Source organism: Dermacentor andersoni, chromosome 1 (assembly GCF_023375885.2).
Source record: "Dermacentor andersoni chromosome 1, qqDerAnde1_hic_scaffold, whole genome shotgun sequence".
NCBI lineage: Eukaryota > Metazoa > Arthropoda > Arachnida > Ixodida > Ixodidae > Dermacentor > Dermacentor andersoni.
In genome coordinates, this window is record NC_092814.1 from 325,946,085 (window position 1) to 325,960,209 (window position 14,125).

At 43.6% G+C, this 14,125-nt stretch overlaps 1 protein-coding gene across 7 annotated transcripts in view; it reads left to right on the forward strand.

Moving 5' to 3' along the window:
• The window catches only part of LOC126516413 (rap guanine nucleotide exchange factor 2-like), a 635,146-nt gene that overhangs the window by 603,054 nt on the left and 17,967 nt on the right, over nt 1-14,125 (forward strand). For all 7 annotated transcript variants that reach the window (XM_050166526.3, XM_055063993.2, XM_050166529.3 and 4 more), the window contains 6 exons: nt 2,075-2,202; nt 5,299-5,382; nt 6,429-6,503; nt 9,824-9,895; nt 12,795-13,521; nt 13,928-14,032. In XM_050166526.3, coding sequence (XP_050022483.2) covers nt 2,075-2,202; nt 5,299-5,382; nt 6,429-6,503; nt 9,824-9,895; nt 12,795-13,521; nt 13,928-14,032 — 1,191 coding nt within the window. The remainder of the gene's footprint in view (nt 1-2,074; nt 2,203-5,298; nt 5,383-6,428; nt 6,504-9,823; nt 9,896-12,794; nt 13,522-13,927; nt 14,033-14,125) is intronic.

The window sequence follows — 14,125 nt, forward strand, 5'->3', positions numbered from 1 at the left end:
CCGGAGTCCGCCACTACGGCTTGCCTCATAATCTGAGTGTGGTTTTGGCACGTACAGCCCCATAATCCAATGCAAGTTTAATACTTCTGCCACAATGCGATGTGCCATGTGAGGAAATGACAATGCTCAACCCTCTCGGAGATTATAAAGTATGGCGCACAATAACGCCTCAAGCAAGCACCTCTCCCTGTGTGTTCTGAGTACTACGCAGACACGCAGTGGGGCACGCAAGGCAACATTTAACATCAATGCACCTCTCTCGTGTTAGCCTAAACGTTGAAGAAATTAAGCTTTAGCCGTCAACATTGCCACTAGTTATCGTCAATCAAAGCATCCAGCATGTAAAGCTTCGCCTACATCGATTCGCACGGTACGGGGTATCTGCATATATTTTTAACCTAGAGAAAAGCTCGAAATGGAAAGATCGACTTAGAGTTCCAAAATATGCATGATGCTGAGGTCAGATAGATGTTGAAGCATTCGCCGACACATTGGCTGTCATTGGGAAAGTGTTTGAAGGGGCTGCTTGACCAGTGGAAACCACTACTCAGCTTTTTTTTTATCTGAAACAAAGCAGTACAACAAGCAGAGCTTGTTTTTGGAGTCGTACTGAATTCCAAAGACTTCCTCACAAACCCCCAAGAACCTTGCACTGACCCCAAAGTCTGCTACACATCTTCACAAGACTGCTTGCTCCAGGCCTCGGGAAAGAGCTATGAACTCTCTCTAAAGCGATGAAAGGAAAGCGATGAACTCTCTCTAAAGCGGAAAGGAGCTCATTCTGGACCTAAAGCAAAAGAATTGAAACTTCATACCAAGGATTCTGGGCAAGCCAGCCACGTGACCAGTGAGGAGCGCCTGTTTTATTTTTGTCATCGGAGCTAAACAGGGCATGCTGTCTTTTTCTCCAAGATGTTATACCACCTTTTGAGAAGGCAAACTGCCTTCTTCAGGCACAGGCTCCTCGGATTCATGTACTGAGGGGCCTCTTGAACCGCCTTTTCGAGGATCTCCCGACTAGATTTGTGCGCCCAGGTGTTGTCAAGGCATGTCATTCATTGCTGAAAGTTGACTATGGAGCTGCAAATAACCAGAAAGGTGATGAAGACATTGATGAAGCACGCATTGGCAGCACAACCTACTCTGTGGTTGAGGCACTGAGCTGCAATGAGAGAGAGCAGTTCTTCTCCGCTGTACATCTGTAGTTAACGGCACCATGCATTTGCATTCGCCACAAATTTCCGCTAAAAGACTCCAATCTCCAGATGGCTGACGTTGCTCAAGTACAAGCTCTGGAAACTGCTTCATTCAACAGCGTACATCATTTCATTATGGCATTCCCGGCTGTCCTACCCCAGCAGATTGGTGAATCAAGAAGCAATCGACGCACTTGAAGTCGAGTTTACCAACTGGCAAGCATATCGGGCTGCAGCAGACATATTGAATGAGCCAAGGTGTGACGTGCAGTGGTCGCAATTGGGAAGCATTCGAAGTATCGACGGATCGCTCAGGTTCCACATAATTTCAATGCTTATGCTAGGTATTCTCCCCATTCCCCACAGTAATGCTGAATTCACATTCAGCAGAATGTTCAGCACTGTGAACAAAAGTCGAACAGAGTTTCGCTCATCTGTGTGTGAGAAAGCACTCGAAAGTCTGCTGATGGTCAAGGGGCACCAGAGTGGTACTTGCTTTGAGCAAACCTGCACGGAGAAGTTTCTGAAGCACACAAAGTCGGCAAGAGGCAATATCATTGCAAAAATAAATTGTGCCCCAGTGGAGTTTTCGCTCTTTACTCTCCAAGACATGGATTTCACTTGCGGTTGTGAAAACGTGACTAAGCTTGTCGCAAAAGGTAAATCCCTTAAAGAAAAAGTGTTGCCGCCCCCCTCCCCCGCCCTCCCGCCGCGATAGTTTTATGAATTTCCAAATCTTCAAGTTGGCAGGTATGCTATGAATAAAACTTGGACTTGTGGGAAAAAAATGCTATGAAATAGCAGAGAATTCTTCGATGTGGCTTGCCCAAAATGTACAGATCTAAAATGGTTCTTCTGTTGCAATTTTTTTCAACCAGGGCAATGCAAGGAGTGCAAAAATTTCAACTCCATGTTTGCAATTTTGAGTGGCTTGGGCCATGGAGCAGTGTCGCGGTTGCGATCCACGTGGGATAAACTGCCAACCAAGTACCAGAAGATGTTTGAGGTATGTGCCTGTGAACTTCATTGAGAGACTTTCTCTGCATATTTCAGTACCATATAAACCAGAATATATAAGTCGACCCCTTACCTTGAAGTGAAGAAAAATTTAAAAAATGTCAAAACACCTTTAATTGCACAAATGGCGCCAAGCTCCACACCTTTGCAGCGTATTGCCTGTTTTTTGCCACTGGTGGCGAGAGTGCACAAAGTGTGTGAGTTTGTCCTTAGGCTATGGTTGCACAACACAACACCCACAAAATAGCGTTTTTTTCGCGGGTTGCATGGTGACAATTTTCTTCTTGTGCCCACCTATATCACACGCCTTTTTCAGAAAATCCAAACTGGCGCTGAGCCGACGCGTTGCTGTTCACTTTGGCGAGATCTACAACGTTCATCTTGAACGCCAGTAATCGAATTTGGATATGATTACAGCTTTGACTGTGTTCGCCAATATGCACGCTGTAGATGGCCCGGTGGCGACTCACACTTTGCTTAAGACTGCTATGTAGGATGAAGGGCGACTTAAACCTGCTTATTTTTTTTTTTTTCCGAGAAAATATCTCTACTTCTATTCCGGTTTATACAGTACTATGTATGTGCAACTCTAATCCTGCAAATTTTGTGTGTTTGCTTGTCTCTTACCTGCCAACTGTTACAATATTATTGTAAAATGCCAGATTTTTGCGCCTTGTTTAGTTGTCTCGCCAATAATTTAACGATTATTCACTTGCATTCATTTTGGGGCAAAGCTGATTTAAAGACAACACAACTGCTGTCACTGAATTAAAACTAATAAAACTCCAACCAAGATGTTTATTTAACCCGTCGTATTGGAGCCGATCAGACTCCTTCAGGGGTGAGATAGGCACGGGTGCAGCAATGCTTATAAGGGTTTTGTGCTTGCTCCTGGTAGTGTCGGAGGTGCAACAACATTGCACAAACCTTGCAAGTAAAATTGGGGGAGAGTTTTCTCATCAGCAGCACCACGTTTCCATCCCCTACGAGCAAGACGTTACATAGTGAGACATTGGCCTGTCTTTTGGGGGAAGGTGGGCGCTGACGTCTCATACAAGCCACTTGCTACCGTCAGTAGCTTCCTCCCTCGCATGAAAGACTGTGCACCAAACCAAAAAGCGCAAGGCGTTGTCTGCAGGATGCTCTGCACTGAGCACAAAGGATCTTGGCAAAACAAAAAGCTTACCAGAAAGAATCCGACAACACAGAAGTGTCCTTTGCTATTTTGAAAAAGAGTGCAGGGCTGTGCTAGAGCACTGGCGAACAATTTGACCAGTGCATTGATGCCAACAGTTCCATTGTCTTGGAGAGAGAAAAGAATTGCCAGAGGCAGTTTCTATTGGGGTCATGGCACATCCAAAAAACTACCATAAACATTAACTGTTCTTCAGGAACTCTTCGCGAAATTTACTTGCAAGCTTTGTGCAAGGTCGGCACATGCCTGTTACTGCCAGGAGCAAACGCAAAACCCTTACAAGCACCGCTACACCTCTGCCAACCTCAACTCCGGAGAAGGAGTCAAATTGTTTCGTTGTTGAATAAACATTTCGGTTGGATTCTTATCACTTTTATTTCAGTTAGTTGTCCCAAGCAGGCACATCTCTACAGGATATTCACCCTTAACCCTTTGAGGGTCGATTTTTTTTGCCATATGCGACCGTCCAGGGTCGATTTTTTTATTGCAGATTCCAATTCTTCTTAGGGACTTACTTCAAAAGGAATTTGCCCTAATTTTTCTAGGGGGACCGTAAAGCGAGAACAAAATATTTTGCGTTGGTATATATGTACTCTTCATTCATGAACAACAATAAAAAAGGAAATAAACTTATAAGAATTAAAAATTTGATGCATTGTTATAGTTCAAGGCTTTGAAAATGCGCACACGAGAATATTTTGCAAGATTCAAATGTTCCTGCTCTTATACTAATATGGACATTCATACCGTAATCAAACTGCGTAGGTGCGCGCACTCAAGAAAACTGCGGTTGTGTGCCCATCAAAAAAGCTAAACGTGTGACAAACTTCCGCTAATCTTCATCTTATCGCCAACCAGAGGCGATTAGTTCTCGCGAGTCTCAAAAAAAAAAAGAAAGAAAAGAAAAGAAAGAAAAAAGAAAAACCAACGGAAGCGCATGCACGGCGGCATCCTTCCTATGCGCACCCCTGTGAGCACTAAACGAGCAAGAAACAAGTGGTTGCCCTTTGAGCGATTAGTAACGAGATAACCATCAGTTTTGCAAGTGCAAGAAGCCGAAACCGCCCACAGAACAAAGTCCTAACCACCGCCCACCCGCGCGCGCGCCGTGTGCGCACAGCATGCCCTGTTTAGCTCCGATGACAAAAATAAAACAGGCGCTCCTCACGGGTGCGTGCGCACGTGCGGGAGCGAACTAACGCTAAAACAAACCATGCAACGAAAACCGAGAGAGGGAGGCGCGCGAAAAAAATTCGCTGTATTCCCACATAGTGGCAGCACATGACAGAAAAGGAAAACTTAGGAAATTGGCGCGCTTTTTTAACGTACAGACGGCGTCGTAAATATACGGCATCAACCATTTTTGGACTTGTTTGCGGCGCCGTATATTTACGTCATTGACCCTCAAAGGGTTAAATGCAGTCATTGACCAATTTTAAAAGCCTGATTTTTTGTGGTTACTCAATTACTCTGGTACCCATCCGAAGTAGCACCACTTGTTTCATAGAACCAATGTATGACTGTAACCGAGACGTCAGCTGCCATCGCAGGAACGTTTTATATGTAAACTTCAAAGCCATTTCTGTTTGTCTGTGGTGCAGCTCATTCACCTGTTCACAGCATCCCTGCACAACAGTCTGCAAATCTTTAATAAATACGGTAAACAAATTGAATAATAGAAATTCATTGTATTTTTTTAACAAAATTGTTATTTTTGGCTCAAACTGTAACATTTTCAAATTTTAAAGTTGGCAGGGCTGTTATCTTCAAATATTTCACCAATGGCCATATTAAAGGTGGTCATATTGCAGCCAGATACATCAGATGTCTACATCACCGGCTCATATGTGAAATATTTGCGTGCATCTTTTTTACTTTTTCTTTGTTTAGGATCTACAAGAATTAATGGATCCTTCAAGAAACATGTGTAAATACCGCAACCTCATCAACAATGAACAAACCAGACCGCCAATTGTAAGTTCATGAAAGAAATGTTTTAACCTGTTTTGTTCTTTCGTCTCTTGGCAAACTAAAATATTTATGGTTAGTAGACCTTAGCAATTAAATACCTTGCGACTCATGAGCTGAGCAGGAGGAGGTTTACATTTGAAAACCTGCAATTAACTTAAGAGGAAGCTTTAGCTCGGGTGCTCCTATCTAAATACATGTAAAAGGAGAATTCGTTTTTCTCGGCAACCACTGCACCAAATTTGACGGGGTTTGCTGCATTTAAAAGAAAAACTTAAAATCTAGTGACTGTTGGTTCCGAATTTTCCATTTAGGTTGTAATTTTTTAATAAAAAATTGGCGAAAATCGCAAATTTTCAGAAAACGAAACTATCAAGTTTACAACTCCGTAACCCAGCAAGAAAAAATGATATCGCAATTCTGTGAATTGTATCTGATAGCACATCTAAAGCGGACAAAATTGGTATGTTACACATGAACCTCAAAAAATATGTCAATGTGTTATTACAACTTTTGCAAAACCCTCGTAACTAACGTAACAAATTCACGCAACATGTAAAATGACATATCAAATTTGTCCGCTTTGAATGGTCTAATGGATGCCGTTTACAGAATCGCGATATCTGTTTTTGATGCAGAGCTATTAGTTTGTAAACATCGTGCTTCTATATTTTTCGAACTTCTGAATTTTTGAAAATCTTTTTAACAAAATTCAAGCCCTAAATCAAAATTCCGCTTCCAACAGTCACTAGAATTTAACTTTCTCTCTCAAATGCAACAAATTTCATTAAAATCGGTCCAGGGGTTATCTCAGAAAGACGTTTTTGCGTTTTTACATGTATTTGAATAGGCGGCGTCGGAGTTGGGCCCGAGCTAAAGCTTCCTCTTAAGTGTAGTGAAAGTGTGTAGCACAGACTATTGTACGAAGTGTTACTACAGAAGTCATACCCAGTTGCTTTACTATAGCATTCTTCAGACTGCTGGGACAAGAACATGACACAAAATTTTACGCTGTAGGTTGCCCAAGCTAATGTCAATCTTTGTCTTTCTAGATACCTTTTTATCCAATCGTCAAAAAGGACCTCTCTTTTATTCATTTCGGAAATGACACCATTGTGGACAATCTGGTAAGTGTGCCCCAAACAACAAAGCACAAGACATAGGAAGGTGTCCAGTGTTTAAAACACGTCTAATGAGCAGATGTTATAAAGACAAAAGAGAAGATGAATCATGATAGGAGTGTCTGTAGTACGGGCCAAGTTGAGATAAAAGCCTCAGGGCAGAGCCACCAGATAGCAGTTTCAACCCCTCATAGAAATATCCTGTAGAGCTTATGCATTCAACTGCCATGGCATCGTCTGGTACCCAGAAAGGTGGCAATCCGCTACAAGCATACCATGGCACAGAGCTCTCCACGGAAGGGTGTTTGGAGTGACAGTCGCAGGCACAGTAAATGTTTGGACATTTTGGAGGCCTACCCTGAATAAAAATATTTCGGAAGTTCATGCTTAGTTTTGTCCACTGGCAGCAAAATTGCATTCTGTCAGTATATTGTGGAAGAACACCTGTTAATAATCTATAGGAAAACTCGTGGAATTGGCGACCACTGTCTCCTTCTAAAGCACGTTTCATTAAGAAATATCGACAGTGACATGCTCATAATAGAAACCTGTGGTTCAGTGCAGCAAATACACTGGAAGGCAAAATAACAGGTTTCAGAGAATGCAATGAAAGATCTGCTACTTGGCTAAGGACAGGTAGTAACTGCCCAGAAGTGGTATTGAGGTTCAGGCTGTATACTTCAGGTCAGTAACAGGACAAGGGAACAAGTAAACAGGACAGACACTGACCACTGTCCTTTTTGCCTTTCCCTGTCAACCAGCTAAACTACGCTAATTTTTCATAACTGCAATACCTGCACCATCAGCTTTTAAGTACTAACTGGACAAGGTTCGAATGATTATACTGACTGTGCATCCTTCAGCTCTCGATTATATGAAAAGCAAAGCAAGAACCTAACAGTTGCAGACGCCTGCTCTGTGCACACAGGCTCGCTAATATAATTTTTTTCTTTCCAAGTAAGATTTACCATCATGGCTTAAATGTAACAGAGGAAAGGAGGAAGTAGGCATTTGTCTGAGGGTGCTGTGGCTGTTCACATTGAACAAGAGCTGAATGAAGCAATTTATTTTACAATCTGTGTATCCCCTCTCCCTTTTTTTCTTGTTTTTCTTTTCTGAGATACTGGTTAAGAAGAGCAATTGATGTTAAAGCTGTTGGCGTCACCGTTGTCTGTCAATATTAAATAAGACATTTCATTACACAAGGCGGAACGGTTACTTTCCTGCATGGCACAATTTGACATGTGAAGCCAACAGTTAAATCATTGCAGTCTGCTTTATCCTGTTTGTCCTGTTACATATTTCTAAAATGTATCACCAAGACGCACTGTTGTATGAGATGCACCCCTTGCTTTTTGCAAGATTTGAAGAAAAAATTAGTATGTGAGACGCACCTGTGTTTACTCACTTGCCACAAATAAACTTCATTACGTGTGTTTTCATAAAGTTGCTGTACTTACCTGTTAACACCTCGGAGAACTCTGTAAGAACACTTGTGAAGCTCCAAATTCGTGGGGGGATAATTCGACGACCTTGCATTAAGAAAAATCTCACATAAACTCGGGAGAAACATTTCATTCACTCAAAACCTTCAAAGTCTTCGTCTTGCGATGCACTGTCAAAAAGTTTGGCAAGTTCTGGTGGTAACATAGCTGGGGCATTCCCTTCGGCTTCCGAATCGCTGTTGTCACTGCTTCCAGTGGCTGTAGCCACCGCCTTCTTGCCTCGGTCAGCCTTTATTCCACTCTTCATGGCTTGCAGCTTGCTTGACGACTGCCACCACGTCCAAATCATCAGTCTTTAACTTCGCCGTGTAGCTCTTTTGCTTCAGCAGCGTACTCCAAGTGGACCATGAAGTTAGCAAACTGAACAAACAATGTTGTAAATGGCAACTGTCTGGAGCCTGCCAAACCAGGTGGAACAATGTGAAAAATGCATGGAGGTACTAGAGGTACAAATGGGCTGATGATCATGCTGTGGCCATACCCATTGCAATGAGCTGGCACTCTAGTTTTGGCAGGTTGACAGTTCAGTATTGCAATTACGACATATCATTCGTAATAGGCCATTATAAAGGTTGAAAAAAAAGAAAAGCCTAATCAACATCAATTCAGAATTTGGCAAAAAGAAAAAAAAAATAACATATAGCACCGTTGTATAATAAGCACCGCCAAAAATTTTGCCAAAAAGCTGCGTCTTATACACTGGAAAATATGGTACTTGGAGTGTAGTTTTTAATCTTAAAACTATAGGAAAAGTTGACTGGAAATTTTGTGGCGTTTGTCCTATGTGATGCTAAAATTTGACACTACGTTTGCTGATATGTGGCAGAATTGAATTGGTCAAGAATAATTGCCGGATAAATTTAATTTAATGGTGAACAAGGCTTTGAGAGTTGTGAAACTATGTTAGTACAAGATACTGAAATTCTCCTTTGCGCCAGTGTTTTCCTTCTCTCTGTAGCATTACATGATTGCACAAAGTTAATTTGCTACTGCTTTGCAAGGAAGAAGACAAAGGGAACAGCAGTGGCCCTTTTGAGGACAAGTATCCTTGCTGAAGTGTTCGCATCAGCAGTATTTGTTTGGCCACAATTGATCACTTGCCTGGGGTTGAAGCTACAATTGCGCCTACACAGCAAAACTTCCATAAGGTCTTTCAAAAGACTATAGAAGCTGTTCTCTAAAGTGAGAGGTCATCAAAGTAAAATGCAAATAACGGGGGCTTTTAACTGGTCCAGGGATCTTGTCATTGTGCATTCTACCGAGAAGGGCATTGAAGAAATGCTCAGTCAAGAGGCATTTTGCTTTGTTCTAATATTTATGTCCACTATGTACTACTTGCATTGATTTAAATGCAAACAGTGGAGCGTGTTGTCTTTGAGCAGCCCAGCGAAAGGCAAAAGGCACGGAAATGTATGATGAACTTGATTTTTCACGAACACTATTAGTGGCCCATCACTGCTGGTCATACATCTCGGTGAGCTTTGCTTTTCGCTGGGCTGCACAAAAACAAAATGCTCCACTGTTCACATTTGAATGACTGCAGTTAGCATATCATTATGTCCAGCTTGCCAAACAGTCTGTCCAGTGTTGCATGAGGCTTGTTTATAATTGCATCATTGAAGGCATCGTGTGTGCACTTTTTAAATTAGTTTGCACTGTGAATTGAAAAGAATGGTCGCTACGGTGTATCATTCCCTGCAGTGGTAGCAGGAATGCTACGGATGTTCAACGTATGAAATCAGTATAATGTGTGCGAGATTTGTGTCGTTACACTAATTGTGGAGCACTAAAGTCAAATCTTCGCCTTACCTTCATTCACAGGTCAATTTTGAAAAGCTCAGGATGATTGCCAAGGAAGTGAGACAGTTGATGAAGATGTGCTCAGTTCCTTATGTAAGTACCTCATTTCCCCCTCTTATTCAGGAGGAGCAAAGTGCTGTGTGAGCGATAATTCTATTTTGGTTTAAAAAAAATGAATCCTGGGCTATCTGAGTTATTCTGGTGTTCACTGGAGGCTAAATATTACCTATCATAGCTAACAGGTGTGCCTTTCCAAATATGTGTGGAGATGGGTTTGCACACGGCTCACCCTACGAGCGACAGTCGGGAAAGGGCATGACACTCCTCCACTCCGCAACGCACAAAGGCGCTACGGCAGGGTTCGTCGACTCTCCGACATGGCGCAGAGAAGGCTCCAAGTCAGATCGCCAACAAACGCGGGTTTATTCACCACAGATACAGCACAGTGTGACAGTCGTGGCGCTTACAAGCAAAGGATCATCATAATACCGTTCAAGTATGCGCGCCCGCTGAGCTAGGGTTAACCAGTAAGCGACCCACAAAGCGCGTGACCGAAGGTCCCATGTAGCAAACTAGTTGTGGGCCTGTGAGCATCTGCCGCTGCAATGAAGCGCTCAGTGGAAGAGAGCTCAGGTGGAGGGGGGGTGCAGGGGCGCCTGGGGGCCGCCACTCGGGAGGCCAATCAGGGCGCGTCCCGGTGACACTTGCTTGTGTGGTGATTCGAGTCGAGGAGAGAGAAGCACGGTTTGTGCGGGAAATTAGCTCTGGCGTGCTAGCCGCGCCCGCTATGTTGCTGTTATGGTGGCGGTTCCTGGAGATCGAGCTAAGCACAACGTGCGAGTTGGGGGACAAGGCGCAGGAAGGCACCTCGATCCCCACAGATGCTACAAATTGAGTATTTGTCTCTCATATGACTGTTAAAGTTAGAACAGGTATGCACATTTCTCTTCAATTGGTCACCCTGAGCTGGTAAAAGAATTCTGGTTATGTCCAGGTGTGAAATAAAAGGTTAGAGAAGTGAAAGTGCAGGATCAGATTGCACTTAGTATTTCATTCACAGATGGTGCATTCAGGATGCTGAATCATGTAAGGGCATAGAATGCTGCCTCTTTCTTGCATGTTCTTTATTGGTGCAAGATGTGTGGTTTGACGGTCAAATTTCACAGAATCTCCTTGAAAACTTAAAAGAACTGTAAGCTTGTTCTGTTTCTGGATATAATGTGCTGAGAGTCTGTACCAAGAGTGACGTTTTCAAGAGTACATAAGCTTTTTCTATCGTAAAGAGAGGCATAACAGATATGATTGTAGACAGGACAAACTTCAAACACAGATGAGAGGACAAATATAGTGTCCGTCTTGTGTTTCATCATTTTGGCTTCATTTCATGCTGCTGCGTATCCAATTAGCAGCCTACTAGCCCAGTAACAAGTCTTCTTAACCTGGCAAGCAAGAAGGTCATTGCCATTCTATATGTATTAATGTTCGAGCTCTAAAACAAAGTTGCCTGCTTGTATCTTTAACTTGTACAAATGCCTTCTGCCACAAATTTTCTTTGTTATTGCAAGCTCTTGGCACATTGCCCTCTAGAGTCGGTGGGCCGCTTCAAAGCTGATGACCTTTATATTTTGGATTGCAAACCTCTGGTATGCGGATTTGGCCACTGGACGCATTAGGCCTATCCCAATCGGGCTTAAACAGAAGACTTGCTAACAGCTGCCTGATCAATGTATGGAAGTGCATTTAAATGAGGGATGAACGCAAGCGGTGATTTGCTCTGCAATGCAGTGGGGCTGATATTTTACCTGATAGTTCAGTTCTGATTTTTAGTTTTGTGTATCTACAAATTAATGAAGAAAATTTGTTTATGTACCACGTTTGAATACTGTAGTTGCCCGTTTCGACTGCAGTAAATTGGTAGTGTGCATCATGTACAGTAATGTCTGACGAGCAGTTAAGGGAAGCAGTTACCTACTGAGAGCAGCTGCAATGCTATCTCGTGCTACAAACATGAAACTGCATTGTAACGATTGTTCCTATGGCAGACATCTCAGACCTTTAGCTACTGATGGCATCTCCATGTCTACAAATGAAATTTTTGTTGAATTGCTGAAAAAAAAAAAAACTGTTATTCTTCAGTCAGCGGTAGTACTTACTGAATAAATTCAGTTAGGGATAGCTCTCATTTTACAATTTTATTTGCCAAAAGAATGCCAAAATTTTGCTCTTGGGGCCCCTTACCAAGCTTGTACATTGTTAAGAAACACTGTGCGTAGATAACGCGCTGACTATCCCGTCGACAAAGTATCAAAGCACAGTGCAGTGCAAGAACAGCTGAAATTTGAAACAAAAGCTTGCACACCCTTGCTCTTGAGAGAGCCCCTCTTCCAGCCAGAGAGAGTGAAGATCACATGCACAAATGCCTCTATGTCAGGCGCACTGCCTGCGATATCACCAACTATGGCTCTTGACTTTGGTAAGTCATCCAATACGAAATCTACAATGCTGCCAGTGGAAGTGTGCCTCATAGAAAAAAGGAAAAGTAGGAAAAGGAAGCATAACTCGTCATGTGAGCATGACGCAGCCCCACGGCTCCGGTATGGACGAAGGCAAGGACGCAGTGTTTCTTGCAGATGCTAGCTGTGGCAAAAGGGAGAGTGTCTCTAGTGGCAAGTGAAGCTTCGCTCCTAGTGGCATGGCAATCTGCCTCTGCTACTAATATCGAACAACTTCGAAAAATTCTTGCGGTAAAATGCTCCCTAAATGGCACAGTTACTAGTATGTAACCAAAATTTGCAACGGGGCCTGGTGAGTGGCCCTTTAAGTTATGAACGCACACGTAAAAAGAAAGTATACTGGAAATTTGGATTATAAAAGCCAGAAGGGCTGCATCCCCAACTCTAACTTAATCTTCTATCCTGAGTGGGACCGGTTCTGAAGCCATCTCTGGGAAGTCTCGGCCTTGCATTTCACCTTCCTGCTTTTACACTTGCAGGATTTGTACAGCATGCTGGAAGCTGGTGGGAGCCCGCTCAACCCAGCACTGGCATCACTCAACAGCTTCGCAGCAGCTGCGGTTGCAGGCGGTGCAGGTGCGGCATTAGCACGCCGGCGAAAGCGCAGCACAGCTCAGCCCAGCCCCAAGAAAATGTTCGAAGAAGCCCAGATGGTGCGTCGTGTGAAGGCCTACCTGAGCCACCTAAAGGTTGTTGCAGACGAGGGGCGGCTGCTTGCCATGTCCTTCGAATGTGAGCCACATCCAGTTCCCTCGGCGATTCCAGTTGTCTTGCCAAGCAATGCGCACCCACAACGCAAGCGGCACCCATCCCCACGGAAGAGGCATCCATCTCCAACCCTCTCGACAGCCAGTAGCAATAGCAGCACTTCAGAGGGCAAGAAGTCCATAAACTCGGCAGGCGGTGTCAAGTTTGGCACGGACTCTCCGCAGGCCATGCGTAAGCTTCTGGCTCTGTCAGATCAGAGCAAGGTACGTCCTCACCAGCCACCACGTCCACCCGCATCACCATCACCTGGGGTCAAACGCCGAGGATCAGCAACTGTGCGCGACGCACCCACAGCAGTAGTAGGGGCTAGTGCCAGCTGCCATGGTCGATCGCACTCTGATGCAGGCTATGCCAGTGTCCAACCAGTTGACCTATCACCTGAAAGTTCTAGCGTCACCAGCCTCAACAATTTGCCCCTTCGAAAGTCTCATGCCTCAGGTTAGTCTTGTACATTGGCACGCATCATGTGCCCATTGTGTGTTAAAACTGTTGTACCTGCTGGGCGATGGTTTTGTCTATAACTCAGGTGCACGAAAGTTGATAAATTGTATTCACAGTCGAGTTGACCAGCATTTACCGTATTTACTCGCATAATGATCGCACCCGTGAATTTTGTTGTCAAAATTCGATTGAACAAGAAATGTAGGTGATCAAGCTTTATATCGGGTGCTTTCAAAAGAACACATATACCTTTGTTCTATTTTTTGCACCACAGCCATGCCGTGTTCCTCGGTGACAGTGCACCATTATGTCTACAAGTGCTGCATGTAACTTGTCAATGTTTGCTGTCAAGTTTCTTGTGTCATATTGTTCTCATCCTCTGCATGCAATTTTCTTTCCTTAGCATGCTCTGTTACCTCGGCGGATAGCGGCGTTGGGAGCTACCATGACAGTGATTCTGGTCGTTGTTCAGCTGGTTACAGCAGCCCACAGCAGCGACGAATTTCAGGTAATAGCACCTTTAGAGTGCTGTTAGTCATGGAAATTAGTGGTAAAATTTATTTTAATTATGCAAAATCGTTCAGTGCAAGGGCAAATGCTT